This window comes from Rhinatrema bivittatum, chromosome 2, assembly GCF_901001135.1.
Source record: "Rhinatrema bivittatum chromosome 2, aRhiBiv1.1, whole genome shotgun sequence".
In the NCBI taxonomy this organism is placed as follows: Eukaryota; Metazoa; Chordata; class Amphibia; order Gymnophiona; family Rhinatrematidae; genus Rhinatrema; species Rhinatrema bivittatum.
Window position 1 is genome coordinate 301,168,249 of NC_042616.1, and position 21,515 is coordinate 301,189,763.

Sequence of the window (21,515 nt, forward strand, 5' to 3'; positions counted from 1 at the left end):
TATTTATATTCTTATGAAAGCATAATTCTTATAATCAGGGTCAATTTATAGATATGCAACTTTAATTTGTCTTGTATGTGATTGCAGATCAGTTTATTGATAATGACTTTTTCTCAAAATTATGAATTGGAATTGGGAACCAGTGATATGAATCTGGTCTTCTGCACAGCATTTGTGAGAATAGTGTTGGACAATGCACTTGAGTGCAAGAGTAGGCTTATCGGCAATAAAGCGTAAATAATCAATCAAAGCGTTGAATCAAGCGGCACACCGGTCTCCTACGTAATTTTTTTTTGTGTGTTGCCCTCACGGCTTTTTTAGATCGCCTGCTCCTTGTTTTATCAACCCATGCTATTGTTGGTGCTGCTTTGCCCATCTCAAGATGCCTTGGAGGTTCTAGCAGGGGAGAGCAGGTACGTGTGTACCCTAGATCAAAGAATGGTACATTTCCTATTAGGAAACAGGATGTTGGGCTTGATGGACCCTTGGTCTGACCCAGCATGGCAATTTCTTATGTTCTTATGTTCTGATGTCCTTTTTGACCAAACACACAGCTGTGGGAGGGACCGGCATGGAGCAGTGAGGGAAGAAGAGAAAACTTCTACCTAGCAAGATCAGCCAAATCAATCCTAGAGATTAAGGGGGTGACAGATGTTACATTCAGATCACCTTTCCACCCCTCTCACGATGCTTGGGGGTTTTCATGCCACTATTATTGGTGCCATGTACCTTTCTTTTGGCGTCATGGATGGCCCATGCCATTGTCTGTGCCCTTTGCCCCTTTTATGGTGCTGTGGGACCTTCATTTCACTATTGTTGATGCCTTTTACAGGAGTCACAAAGTTTATAAAATACTACATATTTCTGCCCCAAAGTATGTGCCTATGTTTAAAGATGCACAAGTATTTGTAATGCATTAACATGCACACTTTTTCTAACCATTTTTTTAAAATATGCATGTGCATATTATGTGCATAATAATTTAAAACATTTGCATGTACAAACTCTGAATTAAATGCAGAGGCAGGTATAATTTAAAGTATGCAGCTATTCTGCATCTGAAAACACTTGCACATGTACTTGGAATCATCAATTCACTGATATTACCACCAGTTCACCCAGAGCTTCATTAGTTCACCTAGCTCCTCCAGCACTTCAATGTGAACCCCACCAGTACACCAAGACCTTCCACCCAAAAACTGCAGAGAAAAGACAAGTCTGATAAGCAAGCCAATTTGCAGGTGCAATTGTCTTGCTTACAAAATAGCAACTTGCATGCATACTTATACACTTCTTCCCAGAAATCCCATCTCTTTTTTCCCCTGGTAACATGTATACAGGTACTCACAGGGGCAGATTTTTAAAAAGTACGCGAGCGCGTACTTTTGTTCGCGCACCCGGCGCAAACAAGAGTACGCTGGATTTTAATAGATACGCACGTAGCTGCATGTATCTTTTAAAATCCGGAGTCGGCGCGCAAGGCTGCGTAAAATCGGCAGCCTACGCGCGCCGAGCCGCGCAGCCCCTGCCTCCGTTCCCTCCGAGGCCGCTCTGATTTCGGAGCGGCCTTGGAGGGAACTTTCTTTCCAGCGCCTCTCACCTTCCCTTTCCTTCCCCTAACTAACCCGCCCCCCCGGCCCTAACTAATTCCCCCCCTACCTTTATTGCAAAAGTTACGCGAGCCGTGCCAGCTGCCGGCACACCATGTTCTGGTCCAAGGGCTGGTCTGGAGGCCACGGCCATGCCCCCGGAACACCCCTGGGCCGGAACCACGGCCGCGGCCCCGCCCCCGGACCGCCCCCGATGACGCGCTGGCTGCAACATGACCCCCCGACATGCCCCCCCCCCCCCCAGGAAAGCCCCAGGACTTACGTGCATCCCGGGGCTTTGCGCGTGCCGGCAGCCTATGCAACATAGGCTTGGCGCGCGCAGGGAAAGCTTGGGGCAGGTTTTCGGGGGTATGCGCTTATCTTATGCGCGTACCCCTTTGAAAATCTGCCGCACAATGCTTACAATATATCAAAGGTATGAAGAAGTTACAGTATTAAGAGAACCAGACAAATTATATATGCACAATGTCCTCCAATGTTCATTAACAACAATCAAAAATATTTAAAGGATATCGAGACAGTCATGCTAGGCACTTCTGGTAAAATACCTTAATTTGCCTAATCTATAATAATGATTGGTCTGTGTCTAGCAATTGTATAACAGGAATCCTTTTTTAGAAGCTGTTTTCAACATGCACATAAAAATGTTTTGAATCTTAGTTTCTAATGATGCAGTTATTGAGTCCTACATAACATGCACTCCTCGCATTGACTATATCTGTGCAGGACAATATCCTGTCCTCTGTTTCTTTGGGTTAAGTACAGGTACATGCTTGTTGTGTAGTTTTTGAGATCATTAGTACAAAGCTCTTTGTCCTCAGCAGACTACAGCAGGTAGCTGTGGGGTTTCCACATCCCTTAGTGGCAAACCATCTGAAAACCACCACGATAACATATAAAGAAGGTAGCATTATAGCACCATTACTATACATAATCCAAAACAAAGTAAAAAATGGTGCCAAATTGTTATTACATATAATGAAACAGCATCAAACAACATTAACAAACTTTTATATCCCAAAATTACATATCATATTAACTCCCCCCGCCCCAATATTCACAACAACCCAACTTTCCCTACTAGGACCCTGGTTTCGAGCGAGAGATCGAGAGAGAGACTGAGACTAGCCATAATGCCTTCATACCAGATAGGTATTATACTGCTATATGAGGCCCACATAGTTACTGGAGGTGAGGTTTGTGTAGGAGTTAGGGGCCACTTTTACATTCAGAGTGAGACATACGAAAAGAACAGTTCTCTCTTGTGAAGATTTGATGTCCTTCGGAGTGAGGAAACACACCCAAAGATGAGATTTGTGCAATGTTCTCTAAACCTAGCTTGATGGACTCTCTACCTGGGTAACATCAAGCTAGGTTGAGAGAACATTGTACAAATCTCATCTTTGGGTGAGTTTCTCACTCCGAAGGACATCAAATCTTCACAAGAGAGCACTGTTCTGGTCGTATGTCTCACTCTGAATGTCAAAGTGGCCCCTAATCCCTACACTCCTACTTAAACCTCACCTCGAGTAACTATGTGGGCCTCATATAGAGGTATAAATACCTACCTGGTATAAAGACATTATGGCTAGGCTATTTTCAAAAGGCCCAGCAGTGAACATAAAGCCCTGGGACATGTGTAAGACCCAGGGCTTTACTAAAGGGGCAAGGGAGTAGTCCAGGGGCATGGCCAGAGGCTGCAGTGTCAAGGGATCATGTGCCAGCAGTCAGCCAGCACACACAACATGTGCCTGTCCAGAGGCAGGTGCAAAAGGCAGGATAACATTTTTTTGGGGGGGTTAGAGTAGGGCTGGGGGGGGGATGTTAGGGGAAGGGTGGAAAGGTCAGACTAGGGGGAAAGGAAGTTCTTTCACAGGCCACTCTGATTTCAGAGGGAACGGGGGAAGGCAGCATGGCTCGGCGCACACAATTGTGCTTCCCCTTGCACGCGCAGACCCCTGATTTTATAACTTGCAAGTTATAAAATTGGATGTACTTGTGTACACGCCGGGTAGCGCGCGCACATGTACGCCCTTGCGCATGTTATAAAATCTACCCCATATGTAATACAAATTTGGCGCCATTTTGTGCTTTGTTTTGAACCATCTGAAAAGCCACTTCTAACCATAAACAGATCTTTTCCACCCCTTGAAAAAATCCTCTGAACAAGAGCTATCTTCCTGGAATATGGGGTAACTCTTACTTTTTATCTTCCCAGGATATGAGAAAACTCTCACTTATTTTCTGGTCTGCCACTCTTTGACCTTAAAAAAAATATACACAAGAATGAAAAAGTTTAGACTTATTCTCCCCTCCTGAATCTAAAAAAAAAGAAAAGGGTAAATATCTCCAAATCCCCAGCTTAAGGGTAGCAGCTCATGCCCTGCACACATCTCTTGTGTTGTCTGTATGACTCTTGCAGCTCACTGCAGGAGAGAGAAACAGAAAGCTGCTGCCTCACCTTATACAACTTGTCTATCACACTGAATACTCTAGAAGGTTCTAGGGCTCTCTACAGTGTTCTCAGCACAATCTATTCTGGCAGCATCCAAAAGGGTTGCTCTTGTGAATGAACCATGCTATCTACTGTCACCTCAAAAAATGTCCTTTGTAAAAGGGACTCATAAAATTAGTAAGGAATCCTAGGGGTTCATATATTTACTATATACTATTATAATTTAAAATGTAAGTGGCCTATTCACCACAAAGTTGGTTTTTGTTTTTTTTTGGCATTGTAGTTTCCTCCTACTCTTTTCAGATTACCAGCTCATTTGAAACTAACTTTTACGGTATTACACCTTTATTATAATCTACCCAGATTTTTCTCTATTTCATAGTGCTCTACTTTACCCCTCCCCCCCTTAGTCCTGCCTTCACAATAAAAGTCCTTGATCAGAGATCCATAGACCACTGCTCCTTCTGGAAACTCGTATGTGTATTCCTGGAGTCTGACCACTAGGTGTCGCCATTTTGCAATGGCCAGGATTCCCTCCAAGGACTAAGAATACTACTTCTGCAGCATCTCCAGATCAGGCTAGCCAAGATACAGAAGTTGAGTTTGGGAGCTGAGCTTGTTCTCCCACATGACATTACTACAGTATAGGCATGGAGGCAGACTTAGCCTCTCTCCTCTAGGGGTGGTCCCACCATAGAGAGGTTGAGGCATATTGGCAGAACAGTGTGGAAAAACTTGAACTACCATTGTTCTTGCTGTATGTGATCTCTGGATAGCTGGATTTTGGTTTCCAATACTGTCAATACAGAAAGTTTCAGAAGCAATACATTCCCTAAAAAAAAAAAGGATACCCTTACATAAAAAATGAAATTTGGGGCTAAGCAATATGAAATCGGACTAGAATAGGATACTTTTTCTTGTTCTGAAATTTGAAGAATGTGGAGGGATTTTAAGTGTATGAAAATAGTTAAACTGTGCAATGCACTGTTCTGCAGTTCAGAACATGAAGGATAGGAATAACAGAGCTGACAGCACATTCTAAGCCACGAAACAGTCCTGTATGTGTCTTTTGAAACTGCCTTCTCTAAGAATTTGTACTCATTATAGAAAGAAGGCACTTGTGAATGTAAATGGAGAAACAAAAACAGGACTGTCATAAAATATACAAAATATTGACTGAATTGTCAGTTTATAATGAAAAAAGTAATTGTTTTAGGGGTTGACAGCATGATTGACATGACAGCCTGATAGTCTAGGACCTAGAGATCATGTTATCATCCCAAGGGTTAATAATTCTATCATATTCTAACCAGAAAAACTCACTACTTCATCACTATATCACCTGATAGTGATGTCTAATGATTAAACATTGTGTTTGATAATAATTTTCAAGGTAATGTGAAATAATAGCCAAAATGTGATACTCAATGAGCTGTACATGATTAAGAAATAAACAAACTAGATTTAACAAATATGTTTTATTTTCATATAGGAACGACTCCTGATGAGTCTTTTGCCTAGGAACGTTGCTATGGAAATGAAGGAAGATTTCCTGAAGCCACCTGAAAGGATTTTCCACAAGATTTACATTCAGAGACATGACAACGTTAGGTAGGATTGATAATAGTGTGAAATGAAGTGAAGCTAATGATAATAAGTCCAAATCTAGCCACATATAGTAACAGCGTGTTTATGTGTGTGGTATGTGTGTGTGAGAGTGTGTAGGGGAAAAGGACGTATGTGTGTGTGGGGGTGTAGGGGGGGGGAAGGGAGCATATGTGTGTGTGTGTGTGTGTGTGTGTGTGTGTGTGTGTGTAAAGGGGGAGAAGAGAGCCTGTATATGCCTGAGCACAGGCTTGCAAGCAGGGTTGGCTTAAATGGCTGAGTCATTTTGGAGTTTATAATAAAAGTAATGGGTGGAAAAAATCTTCTTAATCTGCCTTTGACTTACGCAGCATGCCTTCTTTCTAGTCTATTTTTATCTTTTTGATGATGTGAGAGAATCACTTTCCTCGCTGATGCTAGTGACAGCCTATTTGTATTTTTGTATGATTCGGAAAAAAAAAAATACTCACTGTATTTAGATTTTAGAGCAATGAATGGATGGGTAAGATGACGATATAATTGATGTTTTCTTTCCCTTAAAAATATACTATGGATGTGGATGGTTTATCATGGAAATACTAAAAAGCAGTATTTGACTTTTGCAAATTCTTGTAGTTGTTGTTACGCTGAGCACTGGTCCGGTGTCGTGAACTCCACCCAGAAGGGTGGCTCCAGGTGGAGAGAGCGGGATGGCTGGAAAGTCTCTGATGATGGTGACAGTGGAGCAGAGTAAGGCTGGAAGCAGTGTCAAATTCCAGGCTGGGTCAGGGCAGGCGGCAGGCAACAGTGTCATAGTCCAGGCTGGGTCAGGGCAGGCGGCAGGCAACAGTGTCAGAGTCCAGGCTGGGTCAGGGCAGGCGGCAGGCAACAGTGTCAGAGTCCAGGCTGGGTCAAGGTACCTAGTAGTAAGGCAGAGAGCCCGAAGGCCACACACACACGCACGGCAAAGCAGAGAGCCCGAAGACCACACACACACGACAGGGCAGAGGGCCCGAAGGCCACACACATACACACACACACGGCAAGGCAGAGAGCCCGAAGGCCACACACACGGCAGGGCAGAGGGCCCATAGGCCACACACGCACACAGTAGGACAGCGGACCCGAAGGCCTCACTCACACGGCAGAGCAGAGGGTCCAAAGGCCTCACTCACATGGCAGGGAAGAGGGCCCGAAGACCACACACAGCGCAAGGCAAGGCAAAGCAGGGTTGAAGGCCTGAAGGCCACACACAGTGCAAGACAAGGCAAGGCAAAGCAGGGTAGAAGGCCCGAAGGCCACACACAGCGCAAGACAAGGCAAAGCAGGGTAGAAGGCCCGAAGGCCACACACAGCGCAAGGTAAGGCAAAGCAGGGCCCAAAGACCACACGCACAGCAAAGCAAGGAAGGCTAGAGCAGGGAGCCCAGGTGAGCTCGATGCCGAAGTCCCGAGGGAACTGCCAGGCAGGGTTATAAAGGGAAGTCCAGAACATAGAGTGAACAAGGAAGATGGACTGGGCCTGTCAGGAGAGCCTGTTCTAGAAGGACCCCTAGTGGAGAGGCGGTTGCACAGCAGCCATAGCCGTAACAGTTGTATTAAGCAAAAAATGAATTAATGCATTTCATTGCTGCATTGAAATATTTAAAAAGTTTTTGTACATTAATTTTTTCAGGTCAACAGTCAATACTAAAATTATCCACACAATTAAATATCAACACAGAAAATCTTCAAAGGTGTTTTTACATATATGTTCCAGTTCACTTTTACAGTAATTTGTAAGTCAAAAAGAACAATAGACCCCTGCAAAAAAAAAAAAAAAAGAGGTACAACTAATTCTCATCACATTATGATGCCTGGCAATGTGTCCAAGCTACATGGTTTATTTATTTATTTATTCACATTTATATGCCACAAGCCGAGGTTCGAGGCAGCTTACAACAGAACATACACAATGCTTCCACAAACTTAAAGAAAATCAAACAAACCACTTAGAAAGCAGAATTTTCCACTATCTACATTCTCAGTCTCCAGTTCAAGAGAAAGCTTGTCTGAATAACAAAGTTTTCAGTAAGCTCTCGAATATCTTCATTCACTCCATTAACCTTAATTCCTGTGGCTAAGTGTTCCAGAGCATCGGTGCATCTATTGAGAAAGCTTGCTCTCTCATCTCAGCAACTCTTGCTTGCCAAATTGTGGGCACAGTCAGCAAATGAACACAGGATTATAAATCCACAATATCACATATATCCAAGGAAGTGAATTGATGGCCAATAGTTTGTGTACCAGCATGACTGTTTTATATTTGACTTTTAACTTACATCTGAATTTAATTTCATATACTTCAAAGCTGAAAAATAATTCTACCAACTCTGAAAACTTTCACCTTTGCATGCTCCTGCTGCTGCCTTCCTTCTATAATCTTTTTGTTTTTCGGAGGGGGGGGGGAGGGGCGGGCAGGTTATAAAAAGGTTCTCAGGGATCATTGTATAGAGGGAGGGGGATCAGCTTGTGGAGGAGAGGGAGATAGGATCTCAGGATGGGGAAGGAAAAGAGGAGAGGGACAGCGATGAAGGTAAGGGATGGGGAATCAGAGATGGGGAGTAGACAGGAGGAGGGAGGGAGGATCTGGGATTGGGGGTGAGTCAAGGAACTAAGAAGGAAGCTAAAATCTGGGTCTGAAGGGAGAAAGAGAACAAGGGATGCAGAATCTGGGATTGGGGAGGAGGACAGAGAGAAAGAATCCAGGAAAGAAAGAGAGAGGGAGAGTTTCAGAGATGGTGGGTAGTGGGGATGAGTAAAGAAAGGGGAAAACGATTGACCCAGGGCTAGCAAAAATCATTCACAAGGCAGAGACAAGCCCAAGCCAGGGTCTTCCACCTCTCTCTTTCCCTACAATTCCTAGGTCTCTCTCTCCCCTCCCCCTTCCCCTCAATTCTAGTGCATTCTCTCTCAAACACACACACACATACACAAATCCTGGCATTGACATCTTATCTCACATCACCCTTCCCTTAATCTATTCCTTCACCCCTTCAGATCCCATTTTCACAAAACCTGACAATTTCATTTTATACAGATACTCTTGATCCTAAATCTCCCCTTTCTTACCCCATGCTGAACTCTCTTTTGCCTCTTCCTAACTTCTGACAATTACTCTGCTCACTAACCATCCATTAATGTAATTGCATTTATGTATTTATGTATATTAGATTAACCATCTATCCAACAAAGCTCAAAGCAGTGTTCGAAAATAACAATATCAAGTCATAGAAATAAAATGGCAAATGTAATAAAATAACAATGTTAGGTTATAGAAATAAAATAGCAAACATCTTATAAAATAAACATCCTAATAAACCAATTAAAACAGATATAAAATAACAACTGTCAACTACAAGAAATCAAAAGTAAAATTAGCATAATATTAATTTATTACCATGAGTAAATGAACAAAAATATATCCTAGGTCATAAGTAAATAATGTAATTTAACATATAACATAATGTACATTTAAAAAAATAGTAATAAAATGAGATTATGAACAGATAATTCAGTTAAGACTCTAAAAGACAAATGTTACAAGAACCACATTAATAAGTAAAGTCTAAAAATCCAGCTTCCCCAAAACCACAGGTATTAAACTGTCCATTAAAGAATAAGTTAAAATTACATAGGGAACATGCATTGAAACAAATAGACCTTTACTAAAGGTTGACATGTCATAAATTCACCAGTAAATCATGTTTTTCGTATTAGTAAATCCAGTTAAAAGGAGCTGTGTAGGAAAAGGCCTTTTATTGAGAATCTGATCATCAGATTTCTTTTACAGAAGGATGTCAGAGCAAAACCTCCCTTTGAAATCCAAGTAGGAGCTGGAACATACGAGCACAACCAGTCCTTTAAACATATAGGACCAAGATTGTTTAAAGCTTTAAAAGCTAACAAAAGTATATTAAATTGCATGTGAGAAAAAAATACCAGAAAGCCAAGGAAGCTCGTTGAGAATAGGAACCTTGCTCACTCTCTAAGACTAGTGCCGTTTAATAAATGGGCAACAGAGTTCTGGATTAATTGAATTTTCTGAAGGTTCTTGTTTGGGAGCCCAGGGAATAAGCTATTACAATAATTGAAACAAGTGGTAACCATAGCATGGAGCCAGGTAGCAAATTGTTCATGCTCAAACAAAGGATGAAGTGACACACTTGTTTTAACAATATGAAACAACTCCTAAACACATAGGGGCAGATTTTAAAAAAATACGAGAGCGTGTACTCTTGTTTGCGCACTTGGCGCAAACAAGAGTACGCCGGATTTAATAGATACGTGCGTAGCTGTGCATATCTTTTAAAATCCGGGGTCGGTGCACGCAGGGGGGTGAACATTTGTGCATCTTGCACGCGCTGAGCCCTGAGCGCGCTGCCTGTTCCCTCCGAGGCCGCTCCAAAATCAGAGCGGCCTTGGAGGGCACTTTCCTTCCACCTCTCCCCACCTTCCCCTCCCTTCCCCTACCTAACCCACCCCCCAGCCCTATCTAAACCCCTCCTACCTTTATTATAAAAGTTACACCTGCCTCAACTCGCGCGCGCCAGCTGGATGCCGACGTGCGATTCCCTGGCTCGGGAGCAGTTTCGGAGGCCTCGGCCAAGCCTCCGAAACATTCCCGGGCTGGAATCACGCCCGCAGCCCTATCCCCGGATGATGCACCACTGCGACATGCCCCCGACACACCCCCAGGAAAGCCCCGGGATTTATGCGCGTCCCGGGGCTTGCGCGTGCACGCGGCCGAGCCTATGCAACATAGGCTTGGCGCGCGCAGGGGTGGAAGGGGCAGCTTTTTGGGGGTTACGCGCATTTCCTATGCACATACCCCTTTGAAAATCTGCCCCATAGTCTGGCGGCCGCCGATAGATGTCTCACGGCCAAGCGATTGCCACCAGTTCTGCATCGTGAAAAGCTATATTGAGACGCCATCGGCGCTGCCGTACAAATAATCACTCTTGCACCACATGTAAAACATTCCCGGACAACGACAGAGCCGATCCCAGTGGTACCCGACCCCCTGAAGAAGGAGGTTCTCTCCGAAACACTTTGTGTCGGGATAATGTCGGAGTATACCATTCTTTCAACATCACTTTAAGGCTTGTCAACGGACATTACATTGCAAGATAAGTACATCTCTTGGATTTAAGCTTCAAAATTTGAGCAATCCGTGTTGGAAGCACCTATAGACTTAAAGTGCATACCGGGTAGCTCTCTTGGCTAAGCACCCTTTACACACAGCCCACAGAGACCAGTGATTAAAAAATAATTCAATGCTATCAATGCTATCAAAAGCTTTCATTAGCTTAGCCTTTTGGCATTTAAATATGAGGTCTCTCTGAGCTTTGATACCCACTCTCCATTTATCTCAGGATTAACACTTTGTAGTTCTTACTACCAACTTCCTGTCTTTGTGGATCCTTTATTTGTTGTATTGATACCATGAAATATGGGGGCACAAACAGAAAAGGAGCAATACTATCCAATTTTCTATTCTGCAATTTAACCAATTTGTGAAATGAAGGAAATAACCGGGTTATAATTATAAACCTGTTTCACTGACTGACTTTAGCCTAGATTCATTTCATGAATTCAGAAATACTTCCAGCTGATCAGGCTCCATAAAAACATATCTATTATTTTCAATTGTTAATACACATTTGCATGGAAATTTAATCAATATTTGAGCTCCTAATATACAAGCCCTTGAACAGAGAGAGAGAAACTTTTTCCTGCCTAATTGCATTGTTCTTATAATATCTGGAAAAATCCATATTTTTTCACCTAAGTAGAGCTTGTTTCTGTTACGGAAGAAACCTTTGAGAACTTTATCTCTTTTCACTGAAACCAAAAATTTAACTAACAGTACACCTCTTCCCTCTATTTGTTCTTCCTGTGAAGTCTCTAACAATCCAGTTAGGTCTTCGAGCGGCGATGGCAACATAGAACGTCCATCTCGACCTTCACTATTCCCAGCTGCTCCATCACCTCTTTGCACATGCTCAGGTAGAAAATAAGTATTCATTATCGTGGGCAGCTCACCATTTGGAAACATTAATATTTCTCGGAAATACTTAACGAGCTGGTCCTTAGGAGATATTAGCTTGCACTTAGGAAAGTTCATTATTCTCAGATTATTATATCTGAGATTATTTTCCAATCTTTCTAGTCTCTTCTCTGTTTTAGAGTCCCCTTGAATCAAATCAGTCTGGATACCTCTTATCTGGTTAAATTGAAAATCCATATCTTGAATTTTGGCCGAGTTTGCCAAAACTACCGGGTTTATCAAACTAATAGGGTCATTTATCAAAATGCTATAAGGCGTTTTCGCATGCGTTAACGGCACTTTTCGCATGTGATAAGCCCTTAATGCATGCAATAGCAACATAACGTATGGCACGAGGCATATCTGAAAAAGAGGAGGAATGGGCTGGGTTTACCGTTTTGCGAAGCCCTATCGCACGGCTTTAACTACACCTTTTTCAGTACTGTTAAGCCATGTGATAGTTTTATCGCATTTTGTGACGTGTTCTCAAATGCCTGTTTTAGTAGTTTTGAGGCTCCTGGAGACAGAGAGGGGTTACTGTAGGGGTTAGGGTCCACTTTGACATTCAAAGTGAGATGAATGAACAGAACAGTGCTCTCTTGTGAAGATTTGATGACCCTCGGAGTGAGGAAACTCTGTTAAAGATGAAATTTGAGCAATGTTCTCTCAACCTAGCTTGATGGACTCTACCTGGGTAACATCAAGCTAGGTTGAGAGAACATTGCACAAATCTCATCTTTGACTGAGTTTCCTCACTCCGAGGGTCATCAAATCTTCACAAGAGAGCACTGTTCTGTTCGTACATCTCACTTTGAATGTCGAAGTGGCCCCTAACCCCTACACTAATACCTAAACCTCACCGCGAGTTACTAGGTGGGCCTCCCATAGAGATATAAATACCTATCTAGTGTTAGGGCATTACGGCTAGGTTCCCTTCCTCCCTTCCTTCCTTCCTTCCTTCCCCCCTCCCTCTCAGTGGCTCTGATAGCAAACATGATCCACCCAGTGGTTGTATGTAGGAAATACCACACTTATCTCAAAGTGCAAAAAGATTATCACAATTTGCAGTAACTTAGCTCTTCACATAGCTATTAGTTTAAATTGCAATAGACTGCCTAATACCATAAAAGATGCCCCTTTTTCTATTGCATGCAGTATTTAGTGCATTTTGATAAATCCAGGCCTAAGTTGGTCATGAAAACCTGTTATATTAGAAGTTTAAGAAACTATTTCTTTTTCCAATACTGAAACAGCATTCCATAAAACATCAAGAGTCACTATATCAGGCTTTGTTAACAATGTTACTTGTGAAATATTTACCGGTTGCTTCTGTACTGATATCCCCAATTCGGATAGGTCTGTCAGGCTCCTTCATTGAGTGGTGATAACTGGCAGCGAACTGCCTACACCGCTTAACATCCCGATATTATCTTCTTGCAGGGCAGATAAAATATTCATGCCCTGGGTTTGCCCCATCACTCCGGCAGCTAGGCCTCCCTCGCACGCTTGCTTCCCCTGTAGCAACTTCGGCTCCGGGGATTGAGCAGGCCCAAAAGCTCCAACATGGGCGGGGGGGGGGGAGGGGGGGAGGGAGTATCCGGTGCTCCAGGGCTCAGAGATAGTTCATTGAGTGGTAGCGAAGCTTGCTCTGCCTCGCACACTGCAGCCGACTCTCCTGGACTTGTCCCAGTGGCTGTATAGCATTTTCGAATCATCGTCTGCACTGGGGGCTGGCTTCAGGGGTGTCGAGGTTCCCTCCCTAAGCTTCCCCTTCCTTTTGGTGTGCGGCATATTGAAAAGAAGAGAAAATAGACTGAAAAAATCAACGACGATCGGGAGCTCCTTCCAGCGCATCCTTCCTTCACGGCGCCATTTTGTTCCCCATCTGAACCTTGAAATCACATTTAAATGCAAAGTAAATACATAAAATAAGGATTTGTCAGAACAAGTGCTGAATTGAAAGACATTTTAATTTCATTTTGAATAGACAAAGCACCTGGATTCCTGCAATTTTATAGGAATGGCTTCAAAATCTGGCATTTATTGTGCATTTTGCCTTTCTCTGAGGAATCATGTATGGTTTGATATAACTGCCATGAGGGAAGGAAGTCACATGGCGATCAATGTCTGGGATTTCAAAAACCCAGACAGTGGTAAATGGCAACATACCTCAAGGAGGAGATAGAAGGCTGGGAGAAGACAGGTGAAGTTGAACAACAGTGAGATAAACTGAAATGAGCAATAATAAAAATGACTAAACTTTATGCAAGAAAAGTAAGTAAGAGTAAGAGAAAAAGGAAACCAATTTGGTTCTTCAAGGTGGTGACTGAGAAAATAAAGTGCAAAGGAACTCAAAAAGAGAAACACAGGAAAGAATATCTGCTAAAACTGAAGGCAACGCAGAAAGAAATCAGGATTGCAAAAGCTCGAGTGGAAGAAAAGATTGCCAAAGAGATAAAGCATGGTGAAAAAACATTTTTCAGTGAAATGAGGAAGACTAGAGGTGTCACTGTAAAACTGAAAGCTGACATGGATCAAGATGTGGAGAAAAATGAATAAATAGCAAAAATATTAATAAATACTTCAGTTCGGTTTTTATTAAGGAAGACATTGGACAAGGATCATTGCTAGCTAGCAAGAGCACAGATAATAGAATGATATATTCATCCCCATTTACAGAAGACAGTGTCTGAGTAGAACAAGGAAAATTTAAAGTGACTGTGGGGCTGGAAGAGACACATCCCAGGATTCTTAGGGAGCTCAGGGAAGTGATGACAGGTGAGTTGAAGGACCTGTTCACTAGATCCTGGGAGATGGGAGAATGCCACAAGACTGAAGAAGGGCAGTTATAGCCCCGTTTCATAAAAGTGGTACCAAGGAGGAAGCAGAAAACTGCAGGCCAGTTAGCCTTACCTTGATGGTGGGAAAATTAATGGAGAGACTGCTAAATAGGGGTTACTGAACTATCTGCAATTCAGTGGGTTATAGGATACGAGACAACATGGTTTTTACCAGATGACAGTCCTGTCAAATTGATCTGATTGATTTTTTTGATTTAGTGACTAGAGAATTTGATCAAGGAAGAGTACTTAATGTGGTTTACTTGGATTTGAATAAGGCTTTTGATACAGTCAGTCATAGGAGGCTTATAAATAAAATAAGAAGCCTGAGAGCGGGTCCTAAGGTGGTAGAATGGATTACAAATTAGCTGAATGACAGACGTCAGCGAGTAGTGGTAAATGGAACCCACTCTGAAGAAAGAAGAGAGATAAGTGGAGTTCTTCAAGGATTGCTTCTGGAACTGATTCTGTATAATATCTTTGTGAGTGATATTGCAAAAGGATTAGAGGATGAATTTTTTTTTTTTTTTTGTAGATGACCCAAAGATCTGTAGAGTAGAAAGGATGAGAAGTGACCTAGAAATCTCGAAGTGGTTGAAGGATTCACACTTGGAATTCAATGCCATGTTGTTCAGAGTCATGCATTTTGGGTACAGCAATCCAAAGCAGTTGATTTTAAAAGCTTATGTAGGCCACATGCGAGCAATGCAGATTTAAAAAAGCCATGAATTACATGTGTATATACCACTGAGCGTGTCAAAATTAAGAGGGTGGAAAAGGGGCGAGGCTTGGGCAGAGCATGGGCATTCAGTGGCAGAACCAACAGTTACACATGGAGCTCCATATTTTAAAACTCTAAACTGCGACGATAATCGGTTTCTTATCCGCATAATTTTACAGCTGCTCCAGATGAGTAGCAACATAAGAACATAAGAAAATGCCATACTGGGTCAGACCAAGGGTCCATCAAGCCCAGCATCCTGTTTCCAACAGTGGCCAATCCAGGCCATAAGAACCTGGCAAGTACCCAAAAACTAAGTCTATTCCATGTAACCATTGCTAATGGCAGTGGCTATTCTCTAAGTGAACTTAATAGCAGGTAATGGACCTCTCCTCCAAGAACTTATCCAATCCTTTTTTAAACACAGCTATACTAACTGCACGAACCACATTCTCTGGCAACAAATTCCAGAGTTTAATTGTGCGTTGAGTAAAAAAGAACTTTCTCCGATTAGTTTTAAATGTGCCCCATGCTAACTTCATGGAGTGCCCCCTAGTCTTTCTATTATCCGAAAGAGTAAATAACCGATTCACATCTACCCGTTCTAGACCTCTCATGATTTTAAACACCTCTATCATATCCCCCCTCAGTCGTCTCTTCTCCAAGCTGAAAAGTCCTAACCTCTTTAGTCTTTCCTCATAGGGGAGTTGTTCCATTCCCCTTATCATTTTGGTAGCCCTTCTCTGTACCTTCTCCATCGCAATTATATCTTTTTTGAGATGCGGCGACCAGAATTGTACACAGTATTCAAGGTGCGGTCTCACCATGGAGCGATACAGAGGCATTATGACATTTTCCGTTTTATTCATCATTCCTTTTCTAATAATTCCCAACATTCTGTTTGCTTTTTTGACTGCCGCAGCACACTGAACCGACGATTTCAATGTGTTATCCACTATGACACCTAGATCTCTTTCTTGGATTGTAGCACCTAAAATGGAACCCAACATCGTGTAATTATAGCATGGGTTATTTTTCCCTATATGCATCACCTTGCACTTATCCACATTAAATTTCATCTGCCATTTGGATGCCCAATTTTCCAGTCTCACAAGGTCTTCCTGCAATTTATCACAATCTGTTTGTGATTTAACTACTCTGAACAATTTTGTGTCATCTGCAAATTTGATTATCTCACTCGTTGTATTTCTTTCCAGATCATTTATAAATATATTGAACAGTAAGGGTCCCAATACAGATCCCTGAGGCACTCCACTGTCCACTCCCTTCCACTGAGAAAATTGCCCATTTAATCCTACTCTCTGTTTCCTGTCTTTTAGCCAGTTTGCAATCCACGAAAGGACATCGCCACCTATCCCATGACTTTTTACTTTTCCTAGAAGCCTCTCATGAGGAACTTTGTCAAACGCCTTCTGAAAATCCAAGTATACTATATCTATCGGTTCACCTTTATCCACATGTTTATTAACTCCTTCAAAAAAGTGAAGCAGATTTGTGAGGCAAGACTTGCCCTGGGTAAAGCCATGCTGACTTTGTTCCATTAAACCATGTCTTTCTATATGTTCTGTGATTTTGATGTTTAGAACACTTTCCACTATTTTTCCTGGCACTGAAGTCAGGCTAACCGGTCTGTAGTTTCCCGGATCGTCCCTGTAGATCTCCATGTTTTGGACTTACAATACAGGGTGAAGGGGTCTGGGTCAACTGGGTGGCTTGCAGGATGAAGAACTAGAGGGAGCTTAAAGAACACGATATTAACTGGCAAACTGGTGGACTAATTGGAAAATCTGCAATGCCCCTCATGTGAGCATGTTTTAAAATGCACTTACATATGCACACAAAAGTCAGTAAAGTCCTATGGAAGATAAGCGTGTTAGGCTTGCTCAAGTAACTTATTAACATTAGGAGCAGACTTTCACATGATAGGTGTATTTTAAAATATATGCACGCAAATGTGCACCCAATTTACATTGCAGCATACCTCTGCTTGTGCACAGATATGTGCTTGTATAGGCCCACGATTGCTCATTTTAAAGTTAGCCTGAAAGGAGTTATATGTGTTGCAGTGCAAAAGACTGATGTGCATGAACTGGGGGTGTGGGCACAAGGCCTGTGCCGTTCCCTGGCGGGGTGAGGTGGGGCGGGGCTGGGGGAGCACCATCTCATCGCTCGCCTCGGGCAGCAGATTCTCTTGAGCCGCCCCTGTATGTAATATAATCAGACAGAAGGGAGTCAAAACTTAGAACTGCACTGCATGCTGATGGAAGATCCACTGGTCATAAGTATGCAGACCACTGTTGTATTTTGAGAGTGTGATACTGCTGTCAGGGGCAGAAGAATATGTTTCTAGGGATGGTGTTCATGATAGCCCATATCAGGTGGCATCACCTTAAGCTACTGTCAGGCCCACCATTGGCAGGCCTGAGTTCTCTGGCAACTGGAAAGTACTGGTAGAAGCTGAGTTTGAGGAACTGCTGTTTCCCTTTCATTGGTAGTATCCGCCCCCTGTTCCTAGGGTTAGGGCTATTAGTAGTGATAGAAGCTATACATATATTCCCAGTCTGGATCATCATGTAGAAGAGCGATTTTGGGAAGGAGTTGGAGTATCCTACACATTGTGTAGAAATGTGATCAGCCTGGGTGAGCTATATTTTCAGTCCATGCTCCATTTTTTAATCTGCCAGTGAACTGAATATGACCACATTGTGGCAGCATTCCGGATACTTCCGGGGACTCAGAATAACTCTGGCCATGTGTTAAAGTCAGAGTATGAATAATTACTACAGTATTGTACAATACAGCAGCAATCACTGCTCCGTCCATTGACAGCATCAGGCAGGTATGAGCTCATAGTGCAGTGCATTCATAACATCTATCCGTGAATACCACACAAGCACTTTTACGGATGTGCCCTAACCCTTCAGGTGCAATAAACAATCTGCTAGTTTCTTGGGGCACTATTAGCTTAATTTTATTGTACATTTTCAAATAGCACAAAGATTTCTACTGTTCAACATCCATGTCAAGAGTGCATACTTAACTCAGTAGTAACATGAGGAAGACAGTGCCACCGCTAGTGGTAGACTCAGGTAGGCAGCATTTTCATAAAATTCTGCCAGTGCAGATCTTTCACCGCTGATCGAACGGATCCCACATTATACCAGGCCATACCGATAGCAGTTTGTCAAAATCACCAGAAAATAATTTCTGACCCACAAATCTCCTAACACACTGAACAAAAAAATGCAGATTTGTGACCACCAACCTCAATGACCCACATTACAGCAACATTTCATTGCCATTCTTCTCCCTTCCAGTATTCAGTGACATCAGGCAGGCAGGCAGGTTACGTCATACCTATTTATCTCAGGAGTGGGCAGGAACTGATTGTGTGGTGGATTCCCACTGGCCAATGCATTGGTTAGTGCCCATGAATAATTTACCCTGGGTGAAAAACCAGGATACTGAAATTCTAGCATACAAATATAAAACATGACATGCTGGGTCAGACCAATGATCCATCAGCCAAGCAGTCTGTCTCCACCAGTGGCCAGTCTGGGTCACTTGAAAAGGACTCAGCAAATTCTAACAGGAAAGTTGATTCCATGTTGCTCACTCCATGACGTAAGAGGTGGAGATACCCAAGTCTATCTGGCTAATAATTATTAAAGGACCTAACCTCCAGAAATTTCGTCCAAGCCTTTTTTTAAACTCTGCTATACTACCAGCCTTGGCCAGATTCTTTGGCAATGAACCTCACAGTTTAATTGCTCATTGGCTGAAAATAAATATTTTCTTAAATTTATTTTAATTCTGTTACCCATTATTTTCATGCAGTGCCCCCTAGTTCTTGTGCTATTATTTAAAAATCATTCCCTATGAACTTCTTCCACATCGTACATAGCCATATCCTCTCTCAGATGCCTCCTCTCATATCTGAAGAGTCCTAACCTGTTCAGTTTTCTTCATAAGGGAGCTTATCCATGTCTGTTATCATATTTTCAGCTTTCTCTGCACTTTTTCTAGTTCTGCAGTATCCTTTCTGAGATGTTGCATGCAGAACTGCAACCAAAACTCAAATTGTGTATTCTGTCCTTTCTGCATGTCATTAATCCTACTGTAATTCAGCTTGGTACATGAAAGCAGGTTTTCTTCTTACTTCCAGAACATTTATCAACAGGAAATAAGGAAATAGAAGCCATACAACTTATTGGCTGATGAAATAGAAATGCCAATAATGGTCTCTGAGCTTTGACAGTTGTTGTGAGTCCTTAGAGCACAGTTGTTGAATTACTGGGTAAAAATAAATCCCTTTTGTAGGCTGGAGAGACAAACAAATGAAACTGGGCTGCAGGCTACCCTGAGAGCTGATGGCAAAAGATGTAGGGCAACACCACAGAAGCAGTCTCTCAGCATTTCTTGTGACTTGCCAAATCAGAGTATCGGTGACATTTCTTTGTTAGATAAAACACAGTAAATGTTCATGCAGTTTTCTTATATAATCATCAGACGGTAGCATAACACATGAACAAAGTCAGCAACAGAATACTGATAATACAGAGCAGTAATATAATAACCATGACTATTGTGATGGAACAATGTTGTTGCACATGGATTGACAGAGAGGCAGCATTATATTTATTTTCTATTCCTTTGTTTTTGACTGCTGCTGCACACTGAGTTGATAATACAAGTGAATTGCTACAATGATTCCAAAGTACTTTTTCTAGGCAGTAACTCCTAATATGAAACCTAGCATTGTGAACTTATAGTTAGAATCATTTTCTCCTACAGGAACATAGAAACATGACAGCTGATAAAGACCATATGACCCATCCAGTCTGCCCATCCACAACTTCTGCTCAGCTTTATAGTCCCTTCTAGGGGTGTGTATTTGTTTGAAACCATGCATTTTTGGAGCAAAAGACGTCCATTTGTTATTCATTCCATTCTGATTGAACCAAATCTGAGTACCTCCAAAAGAAATAAAGTATTTGCTTGTATTTATTTTTGGAAGTTTGTGCATCAAGGCATAAAAAGTACTTTGTATCTACACACCAGAAGTTGAGTATGCAGGTTGCCAATTTATATGCACAGCTTCTGATGTGTGCATACACGTTCCTTTTGTGTGCACAATTAGGGAACTTTATGCACACATTTCCAAACACAAGAAAAATATGAAACTGAACTGCTTGTCCCATCCTATGTGCATTAGATTTTGTTGAAACTGGGAAATTAGTTTCATCAATTCAGAGAAATTTCCCAGTGAACTTAAAAAAAATCTGAAAATTTAATTTTACTTGAAATAGGTTGAAATTCACCTGGTCCAGTTTGCCCCTGCATCATTTATATATCTCGGTTTATAACTGCCTATCAGATAATAGGCCTGTCTGGACTATAATGAATAATTTTGAACGGGTTTTCAAAATCAGATTTACACCAGGTTACCTCCAAACTGAAGGAAGGGTCTCATTGTCAGGGCTGGTGCTAGCTTTTTTGCTATCCTGTGTGAAACAGCATTATGCTGCCCCCTCCATCCCACCCCTACCCCCGTTTCATTCAGTGCCTGTCAAATAAAGCCCAGCTCTGGCCTGCAATCTATATTTTTAGAAAATGGCATTGCCTCCACAGAACCCATGGATAGGGAAAGATATTAGGTACCTTAGGCAAGCCTTACAGCCTTGCACACATGCTACTCCCCCCCCCCCCCAAACACATACTCTTACATAATTTACAGACAATTAAACTATGCATTTATAGCAAATTTTACATGAAAAAGAACATTCAAAAGTGCAGTCTTCTGAGGCAAAAATATAACTTACAACATGCATATTATTTTTACATACACTCCTGTGGTGGAGTAGGCAAAACTCCGCTTACACAAGAGAATGTATGGGAAAAGCTAGGAAAACTGAACGTGAATAAAGCCATGGGGCCTGATGAGGTTCATTCCAGGATACTGAGGGAGCTCAGAGATGCGCTGTCAGGTCCGCTGCATAACCTGTTCAATAGATCCTTAGAAATGGGAGTGGTGGCAAGTGATTGGAGAAAAGTGGTAGTGGTCCTGCTTCACAAGAATTGGAGCAGAGAAGAGTCTGGAATCTACAGCTCGGTTAGCCTCATCTCAGTGGTAGGAAAATTAATGGAGACTCTGCTGAAGGAAAGGATAGTGAACTATCTACAGTCAGGAGGATTGC

At 42.2% G+C, this 21,515-nt stretch overlaps 1 protein-coding gene across 1 annotated transcript in view; it reads left to right on the forward strand.

Annotated features, from left to right (window-relative positions):
• Positions 1-21,515, forward strand: part of ADCY1 (adenylate cyclase 1) — a 676,474-nt gene that overhangs the window by 151,357 nt on the left and 503,602 nt on the right. Inside the window, exon 6 of the mRNA XM_029587086.1 lies at positions 5,558-5,676. Coding sequence (XP_029442946.1) covers positions 5,558-5,676 — 119 coding nt within the window. The remainder of the gene's footprint in view (positions 1-5,557; positions 5,677-21,515) is intronic.